General features: G+C 39.7%; 1 protein-coding gene across 1 annotated transcript in view; it reads left to right on the top strand.

Moving 5' to 3' along the window:
* The window catches only part of col18a1b (collagen type XVIII alpha 1 chain b), a 190,798-nt gene that overhangs the window by 45,776 nt on the left and 125,580 nt on the right, over nt 1–19,442 (top strand). The window contains 3 exon segments of the mRNA XM_051931190.1: nt 5,671–6,209; nt 10,770–10,859; nt 16,730–16,780. Coding sequence (XP_051787150.1) covers nt 5,671–6,209; nt 10,770–10,859; nt 16,730–16,780 — 680 coding nt within the window.

Raw genomic sequence — 19,442 nt, 5'->3', positions numbered from 1 at the left:
TTGCCCGATTTCCCCCACCTTGCACCCTCCACAATGCTGGAAAAAATACTGCTCAATTCCGAGGAAACAAACACTATTTCCGCAATATATAAAATCTTATTAGAGTCCCTACCTTTCAAAGATCCAAGAGGACATTGGGAAGAAGATCTCTTAATCAATATATCAGAAAAGGAGTGGAAGGTAGCAAAGCAGAGAATTCACTCGAGTTCTATATGCGCAAAGCATAGAATTATTCAACTAAAAATTATATATCGAGCTCATCTGTCTCGCTTAAAACTGTCCAAAATGTTTCCAGGCCAGGATCCGACCTGCGATCGCTGCAACCAAGCTCCTGCCTCACTGGGTCACATGTTCTGGGCCTGCACCAAACTAACATCATTTTGGACAAAGATTTTTAAGTGCCTCTCAGACAGCCTTAGTATCACAATCCCTCCTAACCCACTAACAGCTGTGTTTGGTGTCCTTCCAGATGGACTTGAATTGGAGAAGGACAAACAAACGGTGATTGCATTCACTACACTCTTGGCACGCAGACTTATTTTGTTAAATTGGAAGAATCCTAATTCTCCTCTTATAAGTCAGTGGGAAACTGATGTTTTATATTATTTGAAATTGGAAAAAATCAAATTTTCAGTTAGAGGATCTGTACAAAACTTTTTCAAAACTTGGCAGGATTTAATCAATATTATTTTAGAATAAGAGAATTAACTATTATTGTATTTAACTCCCTTCTCCATCTCTTATTTATATAGATATTTACTTCTCCCCTTCTTTTGCCTAATGTTGCCTTATTAAAAAGCTTAAAGAAATTTTCCTTTAGCTAAGCTCTCCTTCTCAGGGATGGGGTTTGATTTGTTTTCAAATTTGTTGGGTTATAAATGGATCTGTTTGTATGGAATGATTACAATGAAAATTAATAAAATAAAAATATAATAACAAAACACTAGGGCTAGAACCTTAATCTTGGTCTTGATCGAAAGCTTATGATGTGACATGCACTGATGAAGAAAAAAATTTGGGTGGCACCAACATTCACTATTGGGGTTCATGTGTTTCTTGTGGCTATCTCTTCGAGAGGGTGACATGCCAGAAAGAAAAAGAGTAGCAGAAACATCTGCTGAATGTGAAGTGCATTGCTAAGGCTGTTCATTTGAAGAAGAAGAACAGCAGTACCATCTGTTGAGTGTCAAGCATCATAAACCAGGGAAACCTTTGACTCGAACCCTTCAGTTCACTGGGGCATCCTGTTGTACGACTCCTGTGCTCTACTGACTAAAAAGGCTTATAATCATCAGGCACAATATGTAACCCCTCTATAATACCCTAGAGGAAGGTTTCTTCAGTTTTTTTTTTTTGTGGTGGCTCAATCATGCCCTTTTTGGTGTCATCCATTCCTTGGTGAGTGCCCAAATGATCATCAGAGTGGGGTGGGGATGGCCTCTGTGCGAATCATGGTCAGTTGTCAAAGTGTGGGGGTTCCCCATTAGAGAATCATCAGATGTGCAGGGTTAAACGAGGATGATCTCTGGAGGAATGTTAACCCACTGTGACCCACTTTGCAAACCTTCTGTGTCCCATGGTGACATCCCATAATTTAAGAAACCCTTCCCTACAGCATTTGGCACTGCAGGAAATTCCATCCATCCATCCATCCATCCATCCATCCATTCTCTTCCGCTTATCTGAGGTCGGGTCGCGGGGGCAGCAGCTTCAGCAGAGATGCCCAGACTTCCCTCTCCCTGGCCACTTCTTCTAGCTCTTCCGGGAGAATCCAAGGCGTTCCCAGGCCAGCCGGGAGACATAGTCCCTCCAGCGTGTCCTGGGTCTTCCCCGGGGCCTCCTCCCGGTTGGACGTGCCCGGAACACCTCACCAGGGAGGCGTACAGGAGGCATCCTGATCAGATGCCCGAGCCACCTCATCTGACTCCTCTTGATGTGGAGGAGCAGCGGCTCTACTCTGAGCCCCTCCCGGATGACTGAGTTTCTCACCCTATCTTTAAGGGAGAGCCCAGACACCCTGCGGAGGAAACTCATTTCAGCCGCTTGTATTCGCGATCTCGTTCTTTCGGTCACTACCCATAGCTCATGACCATAGGTGAGGGTAGGAACATAGATCGACTGGTAAATTGAGAGCTTTGCCTTATGGCTCAGCTCCTTTTTCACCACGACAGACCGATGCAGAGCCCGCATCACTGCGGACGCCGCACCGATCCGCCTGTCGATCTCACGCTCCATTCTTCCCTCACTCGTGAACAAGACCCCGAGATACTTGAACTCCTCCACTTGAGGCAGGATCTCGCTCCCAACCCTGAGAGGGCACTCCACCCTTCTCTGGCTGAGGACCATGGTCTCGGATTTGGAGGTGCTGATTCCCATCCCAGCCTCTTCACACTCAGCTGCGAACCGATCCAGAGAGAGCTGAAGATCACGGCCTGATGAAGCAAACAGGACAACATCATCTGCAAAAAGCAGTGATCCAATCCTGAGTCCACCAAACCGGACACCCTCAACACCCTGGCTGCGCCTAGAAATTCTGTCCATAAAAGTTATGAGCAGAATTGGTGACAAAGGGCAGCCCTGGCGGAGTCCAACTCTCACTGGAAATGGGTTCGAATTACTGCCGGCAATGCGGACCAAGCTCTGACACCGGTTGTACAGGGACCGAACAGCCCTTATCAGGGGGTCCGGTACTCCATACTCCCGGAGCACCCCCCACAGGATTCCCCGAGGAACACGGTCGAACGCCTTTTCCAAGTCCACAAAACACATGTAGACTGGTTGGGCGAACTCCCATGCACCCTCCAGGACTCTGCTAAGGGTGTAGAGCTGGTCCACTGTTCCACGACCAGGACGAAAACCACACTGTTCCTCCTGAATCCAAGGTTCAACTATCCGACGGACCCTCCTCTCCAGAACCCCCGAATAGACTTTTCCAGGGAGGCTGAGGAGTGTGATCCCTCTGTAGTTGGAACACACCCTCCGGTCCCCCTTCTTAAAGAGGGGGACCACCACCCCGGTCTGCCAATCCAGAGGCACTGTCCCTGATGTCCATGCGATGTTGTAGAGACGTGTCAACCAAGACAGCCCTACAACATCCAGAGCCTTGAGGAACTCCGGGCGTATCTCATCCACCCCCGGGGCCCTGCCACCAAGGAGTTTTTTGACCACCTCGGTGACCTCAGTCCCAGAGATGGGGGAGCCCACCTCCGAGTCCCCAGGCTCTGCTTCCTCATTGGAAGGCATGTTATTGGGATTGAGGAGGTCTTCGAAGTACTCTGCACACCGACCCACAACGTCCCGAGTCGAGGTCAACAGCGCACCATCCCCACCATATACAGTGTTGACACTGCACTGCTTCCCCCTCCTGAGACGCCAGACGGTGGACCAGAATCTCCTCGAAGCCGTCCGAAAGTCGTTCTCCATGGCCTCCCCAAACTCCTCCCATGCCCGAGTTTTTGCCTCAGCAACCACTGAAGCTGCATTCCGCTTGGCCTGCCGGTACCTATTAGCTGCCTCCAGAGTCCCACAGGACAAAAGGGACCGGTAGGACTCCTTCTTCAGCTTGACAGCATCCCTCACCGCCGGTGTCCACCAACGGGTTCTGGGATTGCCGCCACGACAGGCACCGACCACTTTACGGCCACAGCTCCGGTCAGCCGCCTCAACAATAGAGGCATGGAACATGGCCCATTCGGACTCAATGTCCCCCACCTCCCTCGGGATGTGGTTGAAGTTCTGCTGGAGGTGGGAGTTGAAGCTGCTTCTGACAGGGGGCTCTGCCAGACGTTCCCAGCAGATCCTCACAACACGTTTGGGCCTACCAGGCCTGACCAGCATCCTCCCCCACCATCGAAGCCAACTCACCACCAGGTGGTGATCAGTTGACAGCTCCGCCCCTCTCTTCACCCGAGTGTCCAAGACATGTGGCCGCAAGTCCGACGACACGACCACAAAGTCGATCATCGAACTCAGGCCTAGGGTGTCCTGGTGCCAAGTGCACATATGAACACCCCTATGCTTGAACATGGTGTTTGTTATGGACAAAATCCTTGACGAGCACAGAAGTCCAATAACAAAACACCGCTCGGGTTCAGATCGGGGGGGCCATTCCTCCCAATCACGCCCTTCCAGGTCTCACTGTCATTGCCCACGTGAGCATTGAAGTCTCCCAGCAGTACGAGGGAGTCCCCAGAAGGTATGCCCTCTAGCACCGCCTCCAGGGACTCCAAAAAGGGTGGGTACTCCAAACTGCTGTTCGGTGCATACACACAAACAACAGTTAGGACCCGTCCCCCCACCCAAAGGCGGAGGAAGGCTACCCTCTTGTCTACCGGGGTAAACCCCAATGTACAGGCTCCAAGTCAGGGGACAATAAGTATGCCCACACCCGCTCGATGCCTCTCACCGGGGGCAACTCCAGAGAGTCCAGCCCCTCTCAAGGAGATTGATTCCAGAGTCCAAGCTGTGCGTCGAGGTGAGCCCGACTATATCTAGCCGGAACCTCTCAACCTCACGCACAAGCTCAGGTTCTTTCCCCTTCAGAGAGGTGACATTCCACGTCCCAAGAGCCAGCTTCTGTAGCCGAGGATCGGACCGCCAAGGTCCCCGCCTTCGGCCACCACCCAACTCACACTGCTCCCGACCTCTTTGGCCCCTCCCATAGGTGCTGAGCCCATGGGAAGGGGGACCCACGTTGCCTCTTCGGGCTGTGCCCGGCTGAGCCCCATGGGTGCAAGCCCGGCCACCAGGCGCTCGCCATCGAGCCCCTCTTCCAGGCCTGGCTCCAGAGGGGGGCCCCGGTGACCCACGTCCGGACGAAGGAAAACGCCGTCCAAATTTTTTATTCGTCATAGGAGGTCTGTTAAACCGCACTTTGTCTCATCCCTCACCTAGGACCAGTTTGCCTTGGGTGGCCATACCAGGGGCATAAAGCCCTGGACAACAGAGCTCCTAGGATCATTGGGACACGCAAACCACTCCACCACGATAAGGTGGCGGTTCGAGGAGGGGGCAGGAAATTCCAAACATTAGAAATTACTTTTTACACTGTCTTCACATGACCTAATTAACATGAAAAGATATTCATAATCAAGTGGAAACATCACTTGTAACCCAAGTTTCTGCATCTTTTTTTCTTCCCGCATGAATAAATGTTAATTTCATCTTTACATTTTTCAGCAAAATAATTTTTTTCTTGGTTCTGTTAAATTAAATCTTTAAAATTACACTTACTGTACATTTGATCTCCAGGCATGGTTTTCATTTTTATTTTATTAATCTATTAATCATTTTATAACAATTTAAATATTTATTAATAAATATTTAATTTACTCCACCTAAGAAAAGGTTGAAATAACTTTTTATAAAGTGGGTTCTGTGCAGTCTCTCTTCTGGAGACCATGGCCTTGAGATATTTAGATTCAACAATGGTTAAAAAAGAAAGTTTGTGCCGCAAACTTGTTATTTAGGCAAACAATTTTGTTGATTGATTAAGAGCTTACTCTGCACAAAAATCAGCAGATACAGTGCAAGATTTAGCCCTAAATCCATGAATTTTACATTCATTTTTAAACATTTATGTAATTATAAGATTTTCCACACTTTTAACAATTCGTATAGCTGGTGTGAATAAAGATTTTTATGTGCACCTTTTTCTTCTTTGTGTTCCAGATGAAGGGGATGTTTCCCTGCTCCAGATAATTGGCGATCCTCCTCCAGAACCAATCCTTAAAGTTGAAGGTCCAGACAATATCGCTGGATACATGTTTACACCAGAAGTTAACACGGGCCAGCTAGCTCGTGCTCACTTTCCTGCCATCTTTTACCGGGACTTCTCTCTACTTTTTCACATAAAACCGACATCTGTTAAATCAGGTGTTATTTTTGCTGTCACAGATTTCCAACAGAAGCTCATGTATGTAGGTGTAAAACTTTCTGCTGCTAAAGGAGACACTCGCAATGTTCTTTTCTACTACACTGAACCCGACGCTGAGTCTTCATACCAGGCAGCATCATTTAAAATTTCTTCACCTATCAATGAATGGATACGTTTTGCCATCAAAGTGAAAGACGATGAAGTGATATTCTTCCTCAATTGTCAGCAAGCAGAAGTGACCCGTATCGAGCGTTCCCCTGATGAAATGGAATTGGAGGGAGGAGCTGGAGTCTTTGTTGCACAAGCCGGAGGGGCAGATCCAGATAAATTTGAGGTATGTGTAACATTACCCAGTTCATTCTTGTTTCATTCTGAAGATGTTGCCCTATAGTGTATTGTTTCCATCTATAATTGTACCTCATTCTTCTCCCTTATTAGTTCTGACTTCTTTCTTCAAAGAGGAAATCCTGCACAATTTATAGTGTTGGCTTTTTTTGGCAGTTGACTCATTACGTATAATACTCATTCAAAAAATTCCATACTTCTCTTGGATACATCAAGCTCACCATAAATCAGAATGTTTTACACCAATAATATGTCTGTATACAGCATTTTTGTAATTATTGAGAGGACTAATTAATTCTGAATAATCATGTTAGCACAGTTTCCTCACATTTCCCATTAAATAGAAAATGGTTGTATTTTATACAACCCAAAATCATAGCATGTTTTAAGGCCACATTAAACAGCTCACAACATTGCAGAGACAGGAATTAAGTACTCCTGTTTGAAATAAGAAACCCATCAAGGAATAATGGTTAACTGGAAATTTATAGTACATACTGAACATTTTCACATTTTAAATTTAAAAATGTAAAAATGGTCTTAGATATGTCTGAAAAAATAAAATTAAGCTTAGTTTCATATATAGCTTAATTCATTTTGTTTTTTTTTATTGCTAGCCTTAGACAGTTAAATATTAACCATCCATGCAAACTACTTTTTTCAGTAACAAACAATTTTAACAGCTTGTTGTCAAGCTGTCTGTATAGACGCAGAATTGCTGCTTTAATGGCACTTCTACATTTTGTATGCTTACAGCTTGTCAATTTGCGTCTGGATGTCATGATAAGATTTTGAAAATCAAATGGTGGGAAGAAAAGTAAAATGGAGAATGGAAGTACAAAGGCTCAATTAAAGCCTTCATAAAGCACTATTCACAGTTCTTATGATGAAGGGTTGTGACCTTGACACGAAAGTATTTTAGGGACAGTAGAGTCGTGCAAGTCATCAAATTCTTATAAACTAGATTACGCATGCAATAAACTATGTAGGCGTTTGCATGTATTTATTATAAGATTGGTCTTGTTAAAGTATATAATTAAAAAACTTTTTGTAAATCTGTTGCATAGCTTCTATTTAAATGATTAAATTACACATCTCTTGAAATTGTACATTATTGCATGCTTTGGATATTAAGACATAGCTAGCAATGAAATAGATTTATTGTACTTCATATGTCCAAATTGGGAAATTTGAATTTTCAGATAAGCTCAATAAATAAATATTAAAACAAAAAACACGTACCAGAATTAATAAAAACAAAGAAAACTTTTTAAAGATAAAAAGTACAGTTGCAGTCACAGTGAGGCATTATACTTGCATATTGCTGTTGGTATAAAGGAGCCTCAGCAGCGTTTCTTGACACACTTCTGCTGAATAATTTGTTGACTGAAAGTCCATGGTGTTAGTGTATCAGAGACAATTTGCAGTATTTTTCATAAAGGTACTGAGTTTTGTCTTAATTCTCTCATCCACTGCTACCTTCAGAGATTTGAGAATGTGTCCAATAAGTGTGTAGAGGTTGCAGTGCCACTAAGACTCACTCTACTGCAAGGACAGTGATTTGTTTTTACAACAGGAATGCACCCAGCCTTGGCCCAACTTTCACAACTCACGAACTGAGACATGGAAACAAAAGGACTTGACCAATAAACAAACTAAATATATTAAACAAAAGATAGAAGGTAATATATAACAACTCGATAAACAAAAACACAGTCCCTCTCTCTGTCCCTTGCTGGCAATCACACAAATAACACAACCCATAAACAACAACATGCATGATAAACACAAAGTCCAATATAATCTTCATATGAAATGACAAATGATGTGGAAATTATACAGAAGAGATGATCCAGAGAAAAGTCACTGTAGGTAATGTAAAACTTTCCTACCTGTATTTCCTTATGCTTTGAGGGGTGATGAGTTTGGGAGCGCTCCATTTGACGAAGAACAAAAAACAATCCAACACAATACTCACACGACAGTCAGGCACAAAGCAGTCCATACATTCATACAGGCGCAGTGATCCAGGACAAAGCAATAATCCAAAGGCAGATGATGCAGGTGGCAGACAGAAGGGTGAACACAGACACAAACTCCAGACTTCTGGTTTCTCCCCTCATTTTAAAGGGCCCATCAGTTGACCTTCTTCCCAGCAGTTCCCACAACTTCCGCAGACTTCCAACAGAACCAAAGCAGGGAGTCATACTTTATAATTTATGTAGCATGTCTACAAGGGATCCTGCCTTCTTAATTAGCTTGATTATTTGGTGGGCTTCTCCTGAAGTGATGTTACTAGCTCAACACACCACAGCGTAGAATATTGCATAGGCCATCGCAGCATTGTAGACAATCACAATCCACATTGAAATAATGCAGTCTTAGAGATAAAAATAACCTGCCCTGCCCTTTCTTATATAGTTTCTCTGTGTTATGAGTAGTGCCCATCCCATGTTCAAAGAGCTTCACAGATATTTGAACATGTATAAAAGGAATAATAGATCAGAAAAAGATCAAAATTGTAACACTGGATACAAACTGATATCATCCATTAAACACTAAATAACAGGTTAATATATAAAACACAAAGTTCTGAATTAGAAAAAGAAAACAAGCAAAAATAAAATATAGATAAACACAAAGTTTTACAAGAGGACCAAGAGCAAATGACCTAATTTGTTAAGATTACATATAGGATTCTCAACGAAGATATTAAATTGACCACAAGAATGACCCTCTAGGAAGGACTTAACTGAGTTCATAGCACTTGCAGCAGTGCACCACTTCCACATTCATTCCCTGAATAGTGACCGGGCAGATAGGCTTTTGGATGCGGAGAAAGTCTACAACCAATTCTTTAGTTTTGCTGATGTTAAGACAGTTAATTTTGCACCAAGAAACAAAGTTCTCCACCCTACTTCTATACTCTGTCTCATCCCCCTTATCAATAAACCCCATTAATGCAGAATCATCAGAGAATTTGTGCAACTCACAAAGTTTTAAAATTAGATAAATCTTACCTCAGGTAACTAATAACACATAACAAATTTTGCTTTCTCATTTTTTTGTATAATAAAAAATAAGTCACAATGTAGACATTATATGTGACTAAATTTGTAGGACCTCTTTGACCAGCAACAATATGAGGTAATCCTAATCTGTATGAATTAATCTTTTCATATTTTAGAAATTCTGCTGCACTCTTCCTTGCAACATGGCTTTACTTCATTGATATTTAAGTTCATTCTTTTAATCACAGATCTCTTAGTATCTCATTGGGGTAAAGTCTGCACATGGCCATTCCAGACTTTTGATTATTTCCTTTTTCAGCTGTTCAGTTGTAGATTTCTCACTATGTTTAGGATAATTATCTTCTTGCATGGTCCAGTTTCAGCCCAGCTTCAGCTGTCAGACAGATTACTTCCTATTTTGTCTCACAAATCCTCATGTATAAGATGCAAGTTTATAATGTAAAGTACTTGGTGATTATAAGGACTCCAGGGCTTGTGGCTCTAAAACTAATCCAAATAATGAACCTTCTGCCATCAGCTTTGACTAGTTGGTGTGAAGTTCTTGTTCTGATATGCTGTGTTTGGTTTTCGACAAGTATATCATTATGAATTGCAGTCATGTAACTACATGTTGGTTTTGTCTGTCCAAAGAACATTGTTTAGGAACTCTTACAGTTCATTTGTACGAACCTTTACCAACCTAATTCCTGCTGCCATGTCCTTTTTTGATAGAAAAAGCTTTTTCCAAGTTACTCTTCCATGAAAGCAAGATGATAGAAGTGTAATAGTTACAATGTCAGAAGCCTGGAGATTTTTTCAGGTTCCTCAGCACATCATAAGGCCTAATCTTTGGGCTAATTTGTTGGGATGCCCAGTTCTTTTGTAATAATGTTTCTCACTGTAGAGTGATGGATTTCACATTGATTGGAAATTTGTTTATTTTATTAAATATTGTAGCTTTTAAATGTTTACTTAAATAAATAGTAACAAAATAAAGTGTTTTTTTTCCACCTGAGGCCAAATTTATGTGCTTTTCAGACTGTTAGCTATACCCTGCTATGTGAAACCGTAGAGTTCAAAGAGGGTATGCTTCCTTTTTCATACAAATTAAGGTGCACAGATTCTAACTTTATGTCTTGAGGACACCACCTTTAACATCACCTAATTCTCAAAATGTTCCTCTCATCCTCCTTTTATGAAATGCCTTTTGAAAATCATGATAAATAATATCATATGCATTACTCTGACCATATCCTTTTGCTCCCTCGTAGAATTCCACCGTTAGTAAAACACAACCTTCACCTGTTGACTGTTCCCTAAATCTCCTGTTCTTGCTATGCATTGCTCAATCTTTTCCTTAATAACACCTTCCATCAGTTTACCTGAGATGCACATACAGATTATAAAGATCAAGATGAAAACAAATATCTTTTTTTTATTTTTAGTAAGGTACCAGTAATTTTGTTTTGTAAATCTAAGTGTCTCAGATTTGGGTCTCTTTACTTTTTTATACTGATTGTGTTTTGGTATTTTTTTAGGGTGCTATTGCCGAGCTAAGGGTTAGTGGTGATCCTGATCTGGCTGACAGACAGTGTGATGAAGATGAAGGAGGAGATGATTCTGATGATGTAAGTACAAGACCTCTCTAGTATGGCTCTTCTGAAGGTAACTACTACAAAAAGTCGAAGGCAGTGCTAGTAAATCCCCCTTTGTCTCCAGCACTTGAGTCTCAAATTCTTTAATAAGCAGGGCTAGAACTCCAGAATAACTTTCTGTCAGTTTTTTTAGGGCTGAAACATTAACAAAAACACTCCCCGAAATGCCAACTGGAAATGTAATTTGGTTTAAACTTTGCACAAGATACCATGTAATGAAAGCTACACAGCACAAACTTAAAATGCAAATAAAATTATGGAACAAGAGAGTACCACTGGAGCTTCTGGGTATAAATAGAGTGAATTCAGAAAGTATTTGGACCCCTTCACTTTCTGCACACTTTACTGTATTGTGTTGTAGATTTAATTTTAAATGGATTCATTTTCCATTTTGCCCTTTCAGTCTATATTCAATAACCCATAATGACAAAGACTTGTTTTCAGAAAGGTTTGCACATTTATTAAAAATGTAAATCCCTCATTTATGTAAGTATGCAGACTCTTTGCTGTGACAGTCCAAATTGTGCATCTAGAGTCCATTTATTGGAAAATTAAGTTGAGTGAATATCATTTATAAAGGAAAACATACATGTCAAGACAAAATCCAACCCATGAAGTCCAAGGAATGCTCTGTAGAGGCATAGATCAGGGCAAGGGGTTGAAACCATTCCTAAAGTTTGGAGTGTTTCCAGGAGCACAGTGGTCTCACTATTGTTAAATAGCGGAAGACAGGAACCACCAGGACTCTTATGAGGATTGGTCTCCCAACCAAACTGAGTAAATGGGCAAGAAGGGCTTTGGTCAAGGAAGTAACCAATGACCCAATTGTCACTCTAACAGTGTTTTCTAAGTCCTATTCTGAGATAGGAGAACCTTTCTCAAAGATGACCATCTCAGCAGCACTCCGTCACTCAGGTACTTATGACAGCTTGTTTGGAATTTGCCAAATAGCATTTAAAGGACTCTGGTCCGATGATTAAAAAAACAAAATTTTGAAGTCTTTGGATGAAACATCAAGCACTATGTCTGGCAAAGACCAAGCACTGCTCACAACCTTTGTAGTCCATGGTGGATTGTGTTATAAGGGTGCCTCTCAGCGACAGGGAGACTGTTCAGAACTGAGAGAAGGATGAATGCAAAGACGTCCTTGAAGAAACCCTGCTCCAAAGTACATGTGCTGTCAAACTGGGGCTACGGTTAACATTTCAGCATGGCAATGACCCAACATTATAGCCAAGAGAAAGATGGAGTGCCTTCAGAACAAATCGCTGACTGTCCTTGAGTGGTCTAGCCAAAGCCCAGATTTAATTTCTTAGAACATCTATGGAGAGACCTGAAGATGGCAGTTTACAGACGTTTCCCATCCAACCTAGCTGAGCTTGAGAGGATCTGCTTGGAAGAATTTGACAGACTGCCCAAGTCTTGGTGTGAAAAGGTTGTAGACACTTACCCAGGAAGACTCGAAGCTGTAATTGCTGCCAATGGGGCTTCTACAAAGTATTGAATTAGGGTTCTGAATACTCCAATGAATAAGATTTCACTTTTTGTTTTTAATAAATTTGCAAAACATATTTTCACTTTGTCATAATGGAAGATTTAGTGTAGATTGATGGGCAAAAATGGCAAAAACTGGTAATACAATAAAATGTGCAAAAAGTGAATGAGTCTGAATACTTTCTGAATCCTCTGTATATTACATTCATAGCAGAGCTGTGTATAAGACTTTTTTATATATGCAGTTTTCACGGGTACTCTGATTGCTCTCATTTGCTGCATAGTAATTTACAAATCAGTTACCAGAGGGTACACTATTGCGAAATGAAGATTTTTAATGTAGGTGTGAACACATTTACTGAAAGTTCTTGTTTGGTTTCAGACACCAAATTATACTTTTGTTTGATATGGAAGCTGTGTCCCATGCAGTAAGACCACGTACATCAAAGATGTATTGCAGGGTCCTTTATATTGTAACACCTAGGTTTCTGGAGTGATAGGAATTAAATGAGAAAAAAGAAAGTTTGCTTGGTAATATTTTGGTATTTCTATCATTCAGAACCATACACTATGTATTCAACCACTTCATAACTAATTTGCTTCATTCACAAGTGAAATGCAAATTGCTGGTTGGAAATTAATTGAAATTCAGTTGAAAATAAAAACAATTGAGTTTTATGTGCTTGTTCATATCTGTGGAATGCTGTATTACTATATGTATTCACACGCTGCGTACTGTATGCTTCATTAGATTCCTACTGCAGAGCCTTCAGATGATTATCACCTTATAAAATAGCTTTAAACACACTTCTGCTTCTCAGTTACATGAAACGATATACAACATTTTATTGTTTGTGCTGGAGAATAATACCTTTATGTTTGTAGTTTGTCTGCAGGTATGCAATTATGCCTAAATACTTCGATGCAAAATAAAAAAAAATTCATAAATGCTGCTTTTCCATGTAATCAGTGAAATCCCTAACTTTCACATACTGCATAAAGCTAGTTTTTGTACTGATACATCCCAGAAATATGCCAGTGTTTGTAGGCATTGGAAAGGCTTAGGCAGCTTTTGTCAAAAATAGAAAAACTGATGAAAGTTTTTTTAAACACATTATCAACAGTATCTTGTAAAAATGTTAGTTTCCCACTGAATGGAATGCTAATGTTTGCAAAAAAAAGTGTGCAGTCTTATTTTCATTAGTTATAAGTGGTTGTAGTAAAAATGTAAGAAAGGTCAGTATAAACACTGAATTGTGCTTACATTTTGTAATTCTTCCATAATACAATATTCAGTGTTGCCTGAAAATGCTACCTCTTTAACTGAAAGGTCATGTCATGGCCTTTTTTAACTCGTTTAATTTAGACCAGGGTCATGGAGAGGTGCTGGAGCCTATCCCAGTTAGCATAAGGTGCAAGGAAAGAACAAATCCTGAACAAGGGGACCACAGACACACAACAATTACACATTAGGGTTAATTTAGTGTCGCCAATTCACCCAGCCTACATGGCTTTGGACAGTGTGAAGAAACCAGAACACCTGGAGGAGACTTGTGGGAAACACAGGTAGAACATGCAAACACCATGCAGGGAGGTCCCAGGACATGAAACCTGGTTTCCTTACTGTGAGGCAGCAGTGCTACCACTGCGGCACTGTGCAACCCTTCTCAAACGAAATGTTGAAAATGAATTATAAAATACAGTAGGGGGCTATAAGCAGCTCCACACCCCAAAAACATTTTCCTTTTGCTCAGACAATGAATTGTGTTGTTCTTGATCCACCCATGCAGACAACTGCGCCTTTTCACTTGAAAACGTGAAATACTGCAGCAGTGCTGCTGAAACAAATTTTTAAATTCTCCCACCCCCAAGCCATAAAAAAACAAATGCTAAGCTGTTCCCTTACGAACTGTGCATTTACAGAAAAAGCTTACAATTGCCAGGCCGGGAGCCCCCAAATTTCTGACTAATGAATCATACAAAGCTGCACTGGCAAATCTTCAAGTAATGCGCAGATTCACATGCTTTTGCTCATTACTGTGCCACACAAAATATCAATTTGTGAACAGCTTCTTTAATACGTCCATTAATAAAGAATTTGTTTGAAGAAACAGTGGCTTTCTGTGTACAAAATATTTTCATGCATTTTCTAATTGCTTTATAACTTCAAGGCAGGAAAGTAAAGGGAGGACAAACATTGCAAATATTTTACACCCATACTTACACAGCTGGCAAAGAAGATTTCTTTGAATGACTCCATCTGATGACTAATAAAAAATGTCTTGTTATTTTAATTTTGTCTGTTTGCTCCATCACTGTATTGGTGATGGAATTCTAATATTTTACTGTCTAAATGAAAACCTTGTGATCCTCCCTTAATCAGTGCCCCTTCTCTCAGTGAAGTTTGTCGGTGTCATGCGTATTCCTCTGGGTCTCTGCTCTTCTTCCAGTATCCCTTAAAGATAGACCTGTCAGGGTAACTGGAAATTCCAAATTTACCATTGTTTGTGTGGAAGGTAATGGATCTTGCAGTGGTCTGCATTTATTTCATACAAAGCGTCCAATGCTGCTAGAATAGGTTCCAGCCCTTGCAACCCTGGATTGGATAAAATGGATTTGAGAATAACAAAAATAACATTTATTTCTATAGTACATTATACAAATGATGAAGCTCAAGGTGCTTTACAAGATGTCAAAGTAGAACAAATTAAAATTAGATAAAAATAATGCATAAATGTTATACAAAATAAATAATGCACACGTACTGTAAGTAAGATAGATATATAATTAAGAGTCCTTAAATATAGAATTGCTATTTTTTTTTAATTCTCTGAATGACAGACTAGTGATATAATCAGTTGGCCAGGGTGGACAAGAAAAAAAAACTCCAGTTAAGCTGTTGAAAAAAAATCATCTGTAGGGGGTTCCAGGCCAAAAGAACACCCAGCCCCCACTGGCCATTCTGCTGAACATAAATATTCTTAAGTCGTATTTTATTAGTTTTTATTAAGGCCTTGTCTTAATGAAAGTTGGGTAATCTGCTTTCAATTATACATTCACACATCATAAGTGGCTGTACAGGACTTTGATCAGGTGGTGGTGGTGCAGAAAAAAGAGAAAAGTAGACATTAATAAAGATTGCAGGTCCAAATGAATGATACATTTATGTTAATAATAGAATAGGGAACTCAGCACTGCCTGAATTGCACTAACATGATACAACTAGTTTGTTTATTATGATTTCTTTACTCTCTGCCTTCAGGATTTAAATCTTCATTTGATTTACACTATGGAGTCTTTATGTTTGTAAAGAAAAGAGCACAAAAATAACACCATTTGCAAGGGACTCTACCTTGTTAGTGATTTAGTGTAACTTGTAATAATGTTGTACACCAAAAGTGTCATAATGATGCCTTTAATTGAAATAGACTAAAGATTTAGTGAGCCCAAAAGGATCCCAGATTGTTTATCTTTTTCCACCATTTATACATTATATAGCTAGCACCCTTCATTTCCATAAAAGTTGGGACTCTTTCTAAAAATGCAATAAAAACTAAAATCTGTAATTTGGCAATTCAGAAACTGCAACAATTCATTTCTTCGGTTCCCAAACAATTAAAAAGTGTAATTAAAAGAAATGGGAATGTGCTCAGTGGTAAACTTGCCTCTGTCACAGCTTTTTTAGAGTGTGTTGCAATTTCTAAATTTATGTTTAACAAATAGAATTAAGTTTGTCGGTGAAAACACTAAAAATCCTTTCTCTGTCATTTTGCCTGTTAAGTAAAGGTTCAAGGGAATTACCAAATTACAGATTTTAGTTTTTATTGCATTTTTACAAAGAGTCCCAATTTTTTATTTTTTTTGGAAATGGGGTTTGTACATTCAAGAAAAAGATTGCTTTAAGTACTCATTTTATCTTTTTGCAAATATCTGATAAACATAATCATTTTGTAGGAATATACGGTATTTTTAAAACATAAAGTATGCTGTGAGGGTGTATTTAAGTGATTTTAATATAATTTCTTCATGTGAAAAACTATTTAGTAATACAGTATTTATAGTTAATTTTGATTTATTTACCTTCATTGCACTGTTGTAAGGCATTGCACCAAGCATACCTACTGAAATGTCGAAGACTTTAACTTGATTTCATAGTAGCTAGTGGCTTTGTAGCTAGTTGGCAGGCCTGTCAGTGTGTAATTTTGAGCAAGTCCTTTAATATGCTACTTTGGTTAGTAGCCTTGGCTAAACAGAAAAGTAAATGTAAGTAAAATGTAACCCTGTATTAACCAAATATGGCATAATTTGTTAACTAACCCCATTATTACTTACATTTTCAATATGTATAGGCTTCAGGTGACTATGGAAGTGGCATTGAAGAGAAGATTAAAGTTCAAATGGTAAGTCTCTCCTCCTCTTTTGTATTCTGAATATGATGTATAGTGTAGGATAATGGTTTGGTGACACGTCTATAGTCTTAAATGTTCAAAGTATTATTTTGTGTAATATGTCCACATGTGTTATACAAAAACTACATGTACATTAGTCAGTGGTGAAAAAGATTAGAAAAGGGAACAAATCATGTTCTTGTCATCTGTTAATAGAAGCAGATCAGTTCTGCCTCTGGAAGAATGAGAACACTGTCATCATTTCTTAAAATACAGATGGTTCTCCAGTTCAGACTTGCATTAAACCTATTAAATAAAAGGTTAAAATAGCGGGAAATTCCAAGTTGGATTACCGTCCATAATTTACTTTTCTTAGATATAATTCTATCAGTATTTACCCTTCAATTAAATGTTATTGTGCTGCATTATACTAGACTACGATACACTTCTTAAGAATTAAAGCAGACAAAGCTGAGACTTGTTAGTTAAAATAAGGAAAGGCAGATGTCTTTTTTGAGAATACATTCTATCTATCTATCTATCTATCTATCTATCTATCTATCTATCTATCTATCTATCTATCTATCTATCTATCTGTCTGTCTGTCTGTCTGTCTGTCTGTCTGTCTGTCTGTCTGTCTGTCTGTCTGTCTGTCTGTCTGTCTGTCGTAAGTCCTGAAAAATAAAACGGATTATAGGTTGTCCCATTTACTAATTAAACTACTTTACTTGGCAACTGTAATCTGTAGGATGACACTTAACACTGAACTGATTTCATGTTTATACAGTATGCTTTCTATTCTTGGCACTTTCTTCATAATAATATCAAATTTTATAAGATATTAAGGGAAACATCTTTCCTTAAGAAAAAGGAAAATGTTGGGCAACCTCATAACAATCAGATTTCTGGAAACCTCACCCTTGAAAAGAAAATTTCTGCAGTGCTGGGCACAGCAGGGAATACTTGAAACATGACTTGAGACATGACAGAGTGGGTTTCTCCACACATTTAAGAGGTTAGTGGTTCGACTGTGTTTCATAGTGAGTCATTCTTTTCTTTAAACTCTCATGTTAAGGTGCCTTTCAGTAATTTCCTTGAGCACACAATAGATCTAATTAATTTGAAATTCACTATGAAATTTGTTGGAAACATCTCTCCCAGAGAGAGAGAGAGAGAGAGGAAAAAATTGGATCCCCACAATCCCTCACAACCAACATTATTTAAATATCTTCCTTGGATATTTGTAAAAATATTATTTTTTATCTGTCTGTCTGTCATTCTGTGAGATCCCCCTATCCAGTACCAGGTAGGGCGTCTTTTTTTACTTTGTGCTTGCTTCAACATGGTGCTGGAAACATTTGTTAGTGATTTTGGTCTATACTGACTCAATAGAAAAATGAAGTTATTAAATAAATTCCATCTAAATACCATGCTGCAAACCTGTTCTACTCTCTTTCAAACTGAGATTTAAGGACATTGCTGTTAATTGCTGTAAATTGTGTAAAAAGTGTTTGACTGTCGCCATAGCTGGTGCAAGTTAGGTGACATTTTTCCAGTTTTCAGTCATCCATCTTTGGAAATCACATGCCCTCTATCTTCCTGTACTTAACTGAGAGGAGTGGAACCCAGCATGGTCATCTTCTGCTGTAGCTCATCTGTTTTGTGGTCTGACATGTAGTGAATTCAGAGGTGCCCTTCTGCATGTCACTATTGTAAAGAGCTGTTTGAGTATTTGTGGCCTTTCAGTTAGTCAGCCTGTTGTCCTGTTTCCGACTAAAAACAAGATGTTTTCACACACAGAACTGCCACTTACTGAATGAGTTTTGTTGTTTACACAATCCATTATTAACTTTAGAGACTGCAGTGTATGAAATTCCTAAGGTGGGCATTGTGAAAGTTGTGAAGATCATACCCAACTTGCTGATTTAATGTTCGGTCGATTAACAACTAAACTTCATCAGGAGCAAAAGGACTGCCAGCTACTCTCATATGCAGTAGTTTATCATGTTTGCTTTATCTAGCCTGTTAAACTTGAATAGTTTAGTGGCTGAGCGGGAAAAGCTACTGAAGAGGCACATCAGTAAGGAAAGATGTAAACTGAAAGAAAACAATGTAGCAACAGAGAAGCTGTGATGGCTGGGGGCAAGTCTGAATGAAAATGGGGGACTAGAAAAAGGAGCAAGACTGAATAATTATAGTGGCAGGACAAAATGAGATGGAGGATGAACTCAAAACATGTGAGGAGATGGAGGATGGAAACAGACTGTTGACTGCAAAAATCTAGTGGACTAAGAGCAGAAGGCAGCTGTTCAACTGCAAAGTAAAAACAAAATGCATTTGACACACAATGTGTAAAACAAAATCGGAGGAGCGTGTGTTTCACCAAATTTAAATACTGTAGTTACGTTTAACTGAGGCTGAGCGAGAGCTGTCGTCTTTTTGTATCACTTAAAAAGTGCACAATAAATACATCCATCCATAAATTTTCTAATTGGCTCATTCTTCTTTTGGATCATATGGAGCTGAAGCCTGTATAGGCTACACTGAGACCAAAGAAGATCTAATACAATATACAATATTCATGAATACACCTTCTGTTTATATACCTTTAATAACTGATGGCCTTAGTCTAATAAATATATGGTACTACAGACATTGTTTATGTTACACTGTA

The sequence above is a fragment of the Erpetoichthys calabaricus genome, chromosome 8 (assembly GCF_900747795.2).
Source record: "Erpetoichthys calabaricus chromosome 8, fErpCal1.3, whole genome shotgun sequence".
Taxonomy (NCBI): domain Eukaryota; kingdom Metazoa; phylum Chordata; class Cladistia; order Polypteriformes; family Polypteridae; genus Erpetoichthys; species Erpetoichthys calabaricus.
This window is presented reverse-complemented; position numbering and strand designations above follow the sequence as displayed.